Source organism: Fukomys damarensis, unplaced genomic scaffold, assembly GCF_012274545.1.
Source record: "Fukomys damarensis isolate Sample0158 unplaced genomic scaffold, DMR_v1.0_HiC HiC_scaffold_23, whole genome shotgun sequence".
In the NCBI taxonomy this organism is placed as follows: Eukaryota; Metazoa; Chordata; class Mammalia; order Rodentia; family Bathyergidae; genus Fukomys; species Fukomys damarensis.
This window is the reverse complement of record NW_022900935.1, coordinates 64,380,955-64,386,753: the sequence shown is the minus strand read 5'-3', so window position 1 is coordinate 64,386,753 and position 5,799 is coordinate 64,380,955. Positions and strand designations below refer to the sequence as shown.

The following is a 5,799-nucleotide window of genomic DNA, read 5'->3' as shown; positions in this document are numbered from 1 at the left end:
TGGCTCGGCCCGAGCTTCGTCTCGCCAGTGCACCGATTGTCAGCCCAGGGGGCATCTTGCCTGCGTAGACGGGAAGCTCTGTGCCTGCCAGGCTGCGAGCCAGGGAGGTGCCTTTGTGCTCGCCGTCCACATGGCACGATCCCTGCGCTAGCAAAGGAGAAACAGGATGGTCTTGTGTAAGCCTCAGCAGATACAAGAACAAGCCGGCGTCCAGCCCTGCTGGTTACTCACGGGGGCTGACCCAGAAACGCCCTGCCCTTGCTCACACCTCACACTGTCTTTAACCTGCCATCGCGTTCCCAGCCTGTAGTAAGCCAGCATCAGAAGCCTTTGATTATGTTTAGCAGTAGTTGAGCTCCGACCCCTTTTGGGCTGGGAGTCATGCCCTACACAGCTGCTAGCCATTGTTGACAGAGTCTCTTTTTCTACTCTATAAAGAACAGTGTTGGATGTGTGTCTGGGCACGTGTGCACAGAACGTACTTGCTGTGTATGGAGCTGGAGCACCAAACCTCAACTTTCCCTGGGTCCTTAAAGGGAAAATCCTAGGATCACACCAGCCCTGCTTACTTGTGGGTGATAGAAAGTTATAGTCGATTGGAGAATTTGTGTCCTGTGTTGGTGGTGACAGCAGAGTGGGGGATTGGTTTGTCGCTCTTAGCCTCTGTCCTGATAATGTCTGAGGCACCAGCTATCAGCCCAGCTTAGTTGCTTGAGAGGGGTTATCTTGTGCGCTGATAAGGTTTTATGAAAGAGAAAAGAAGGGAACCATGGAACTGAACAAGGGCTGCTGTTAGGTGCTCAGTCACTTTCTTTTCCAGATGCCCCTTGGTGTGGCCACTGCAAAGCGTTGGCCCCGGAGTATGCCAAAGCTGCTGGGAAGCTGAAGGCGGAAGGTTCTGAGATCCGACTGGCAAAGGTAGATGCCACTGAAGAGTCTGATCTGGCCCAGCAGTATGGTGTCCGTGGCTACCCCACGATCAAGTTCTTCAAGAATGGAGACACTAACTCCCCCAAGGAGTATACAGGTGTGACTGCAGCACTGCCCTTTAATTGTCTTTGCAGTGGGATTTGCTTGCAGTCCTCTGAAGCTAACCCAACTGAAAGTTCAGCCAATAGTGTATCCAACAGGTAGGGGGTGCTTTCAGAGGCCTGGGGGAGACCCTGTCTTAGATGGGTTTTGTTTATTCTTCCTTTATTTATTTATTTATTTATTTATTTGGTACTGGGGAACAAACTCAGGACCTTGCACTTGCAAAGTAGGCAGCGAAACCATTGAACTACATCCCCGGCCCAACTTTTTCTTTTTTGTTGTTTTTGGTTTTTGAGACAGGGTCTTGCTAGGCTGGTGTAGCTCGGGCTGGCCTTGAATTCATGGTGATCCTTCTGCCTCGGCTGCCTAAGCTGTGGGATTACTGGTGTGCACTATCATGCCCACCCTGTCCGTCTGCTTATATACTCAAGGGTCCTGCCAGGAAAGTCCTCTATCTGGAAAACTCTCTGCATGGCGAGAGCTGTGTTCCTGGTAACATCCGGGGCACGCGGGGGTGGGGTGGGTGGCTGCTGGTTGTACTGTCCTGGGCTATCAGTGCTTTTAGGAGCCCAAATATATTTGTTTATTTTTTGAGATGGAGTGTGTGTGTCTGTCTCTCTCTCTCTATCTCTTTCTCTCTTTCTTTCTCTCTTTCTCTCTCTCTGTCTTTTGGAGACAGGGTCTCACTATGTAGTTGAGACTGACCGGTAACTCACTATGTAGCCCAGGCTGGTCTTGAACTCAGTGATCCTCCTGCCTCAGCCTCCCGAGTGCTGGAATTACAGGCGTGTGCCACCATGTCCAGCAGAGATGGAGTCTTTCTGTAGCCCAGGCTGACCTCAACTCATGACAGTCCTCCTGCCTTGCGTCCCGAGTGCTGGGATTACAGGCACTTACCACCATGCTCTGTTACTGAGCTGCATCACCAGCCCTTTTCGTTTGGTGTTCTGTTGTTTAGTTTTGTTTTGTGTTTTGAGACCGGGTCTCCTTTTATAGTCCACACTGGCCTCAAACTTGTGGGAATCCTTCGGGTCTTGGCCTCCTGAGTGGTGGTGTTGCAGGTATGGCATTACCACACCTGGGTATTTTTGTTGTTGTCTTTTTAAAGAAACTTTATTTTTTTTGAGACAGGGTCTCCACTGTGCATCCCTGGTGGCCTCAAACTCACAGCAGTCCTCCTGCCTCAGCCTCCCAGTTGCTGGGACCGGAGGCAATTGTTCACTACCACACTTTCCCAGCTTGGTTTTAATTTTAATAGTCTTAAGTTTCTTAGGCTGGCCTCAAACACGTAATTCTCTCCCCTTGGCCTCTCAACTATCAGGGATTGCAGATATGCACCATGAACTCACTGTCTTGATTACTCACTGGACTGCTGTGTAGGGAGGGCCCTTCACAGGCAATAACAGCCTCACAGCTGTCAGTGGCAGACCCTAAATCCAAGCCCTCAGCTGCTCCTCAGCCACCTCTAAAGCAGTTTCCATGGAAGTTGGGCCCTAATGTGACCAAACCAGTTATGGGTGCCTGAAGAGGACTTTACCGTTTCTAAGCCAATTCCCCTGAATGTCCACCAGACCTGTGGTCAGCGTCCTGTAACCAGCCCAGCCCAGAGCTAGTGCATTCATCCCCTGAGCATGTGTGTCCTGATCTGGCTGCCTTACTGGGCAGTCTGCACTTCGGCGAGTGTTCGTGTAGAGTGGGAAGTGCCTTGTCGGCAGTGACCGGTTCTCCGTGGTGCTTGGGGTTGTAGGTAACTGCCTTGCTTCCTCATTCATTTGTAACAGCTTCTTCGGAGTCCCCTTCTGCAGTCCTGGTGAACTTGGGTTGAGTCATCCCTCCTGTGGTTCACCGGGTAGTTGATAGCTTCGAGGACTATCCTGGAAGCAAGCTTCTTTATCCCCCGTGGGTCACGTGCACGCACCATGGTTCTTTGTTTCCTGCTAGTTTGGAAGAGGGTAGGGTAGGCCTTGAACAGAAACACCTAGGAGCTTAGGCAGGGGCAGGGTGGGAGAACCGGCCTGAGAGCACTGCAGAGAAAGTGTGACTTTAATGGATTTAAAGACCCATGAAAACTGAGACATGGCAGAGGGATTAAAGAAGAGATGGCTTGTGATCTCTCTCAGGTGACAAAACACCCCACCCCCGTGCTGGGGTTTGAAACCAGGGCTTCGTGCATTCTAGGCAAGTTCTCTTTCACTGACCCAGATCCCTAGTCCCTTTGTCATTTTATTTTTTAACCTTGTTTTAAAATATTTATTTATTTATTTTGGTACTGGGAATCAGACTTGGGACTTTGTGCTTATGAGGCAGGTGGCAGCACCACTGAGCTAAATCCCTAGCCCCCTAGATTTATTTTGAAGTAGAGATTTGGAGCTGGAGCTCTGCCTCCTGAGCCTCCCATACAGTGTGTCTGGGATCACAGGCATGTGCCACCACACCCAGCTCTTCTCTAAGCTCAGCTGCAGCCTCCTGTACAGGAGCAGGAGCAGAAGGCCAGGCTCCCTCTGGCCGCCCACACCTGTGGGGAGAACGTCACTGTCGGCTGGGGTCCTTGCCCCCCTCGGCAGGGTGCGAAACACACTATCTGACTGTGGGACTTGGTTGTGTCTGGGTGCAGCTGGCAGAGAAGCGGATGATATTGTGAATTGGCTGAAGAAGCGCACTGGCCCCGCTGCCAGCACCCTATCGGATGGCGCGGCTGCAGAGTCCCTGGTGGAGTCCAGCGAGGTGGCTGTCATCGGCTTCTTCAAGGTAGAGCTTTAGAACATCATTGTTTGTTGTCACCACTCAGGCAGGGGTCCCTGCGGACAGGCACCGCAGTGACTGCTCCGCTGCCATCCCACTGGGGAAACTCCTCTCTGTCGGGGTGCACATCGACCTCTGGTTTTCCTTCTTCTAGGACGTGGAGTCCAACTTTGCCAAGCAGTTCCTACTGGCAGCAGAGGCCATCGATGACATACCTTTTGGGATCACGTCCAGTAATGATGTGTTCTCCAGATACCAGCTTGACCAAGATGGAGTGGTCCTCTTCAAGAAGGTGAGCGGCTGGGTGGTTCGGCTGCTGGCCGCTGGATGGGGGGTTTTGTTTCCCTAAGGAAGAGGATCTTGCCCTGGGCTCTGCGCTGCTGTGATGGTTATCAGGGCCCCTGTGGCTTTAGAGTCCTGCTGTGGAAGTCACGTTCACACAGTGGATTTCTGAACTTGGAGCCCACAGAATTTTTGTTTGTTTTTGTTTCTTAAACCTCTTTATTTTGATACAGACTCTTGCTAAATTGCAGAGTTTATCATTCTGGGCTCAAACTTGTGGTTCTCCTGCTTTAGCCTCCTAGAGTGCTAGGATCACAGATGTGCACCATTGCACCCAGTTCTTGGGTTAGGTTTTTGTAAGTACTTTTTACTAATTGTGCCGCTGGAACTCCATTGGATTAGATTTTGTTAAACCATAGCCGGGTGTGGTGGCGCACGCCTATAATCCCAGCACTCAGGAGGTTGAAGCAAGAGGATTACTGTGAGTTGAGTCCAACCTGGGCTGCAGAGTGAGTTCCAGGTCAGTCTCAACTACACAGTGAGACCCTGTCTCAAAAATATCAAAAAAATAAATTTAAAAAAAAATCTCTTTTTAGTACCGGGGAGCAAACTCAGAACCTTGTGCTTGCCAGGCAGGTGTGGCACCACTGAGCTACATCCCTGGCCCTTAGCTTTTTGTTTTCAGTGGTGTTAGGACACACATTGTTGATGATTTAATCATTGGGGAGCGGGGTAAGACTTGTCTCTCCATGTGATTCAGGCTGGCCTCAAATTCGTGGTGGTGTCCAGTTTGGTGGCGTTATGTACTTTCCCAGGCCATGTGACCGTCACATCTGTCTGTTCCCAGAACTTTTTCCTTGCCCCAGACAGCCGCTCGGTAGTGTTAGTCAGCCCTCAGGATGGGTGTTCCCAACAGCAGGGCCACGTCTCCCTTTCCTCCCACCTTGAAAAGCGCTGACCTGCCTTCTGGTCCTTCCTCTTTGGAGCCGGCTGCCTTAACTCTTCCCTGTAAGGGGACACAGTGGGCTCCTTGGTTATGCAGTCCTGCTACCAATGCAGCCTGGGGTTTCTTGGCTTTTCTGTAGACAGTAGGGCTGGGGCTGAAGGCCGTGGTCCTGGGACACTGCTGTACCTGGACGAGGTGCTCATGGACTCACCCTCCAGATGGCAGGGTTTACAAAGAAGAGGAAGGACCTGGAATGGGGAGCTGGAGAGTGTCCTTGGGCTGGGAGGTAGGGTGTTGGGGTGCGGTCCTGGTCCATCCCAGAGATGAGTGAGCACCCAAGTGCGCACTGGCTCTCTCCTCAGCCGGGTGTGTGATGCTGCACCTTGGAGGTGGCTGCACTGGTTGGGCCCAGCAAAATGGCGCTGTGCAGTGTGGGGAGGAGAGGTCTGTGGCTGTCCTTCTGTGTCCTGGTCTGGCTGTTTTTCTAATCGCTTCCTCAGAAGGGCTGCAGCCACTTGGCCCTCTAACTCAGCAGTAGTTCTCACGGAGTTACTGAAGGGACAGGGTCGCTGAGCTGCCCAGGGAACTTTACCTGGACTCGGCACTCAGCTAGAAAACAGGGCAGCACTGGATGCAGTTGAGTGAGCAGGCTCTTCGGGGTGTTAGAAAGTCCCCAGTCCTGAGAGAAGTTCTCTGTGGGAACCTGCAAAGCCCACCCACTTCAGTCCAGTCCAGTCTGCACCTTGCCCTGTGCTTTGGTGGCCATCTTCCTCTCTCTCTCTCTCTCTCTCTCTCTC

The 5,799-nt window shown here is 51.9% G+C and overlaps 1 protein-coding gene across 1 annotated transcript in view; it reads left to right on the top strand.

The window, feature by feature from the left end:
- Positions 1–5,799, top strand: part of P4hb (prolyl 4-hydroxylase subunit beta) — a 13,574-nt gene that overhangs the window by 343 nt on the left and 7,432 nt on the right. Inside the window, exons 2-4 of the mRNA XM_010618638.1 lie at positions 821–1,027; positions 3,647–3,780; positions 3,929–4,066. Of these exons, the coding sequence (XP_010616940.1) occupies positions 821–1,027; positions 3,647–3,780; positions 3,929–4,066 (479 nt within the window). The remainder of the gene's footprint in view (positions 1–820; positions 1,028–3,646; positions 3,781–3,928; positions 4,067–5,799) is intronic.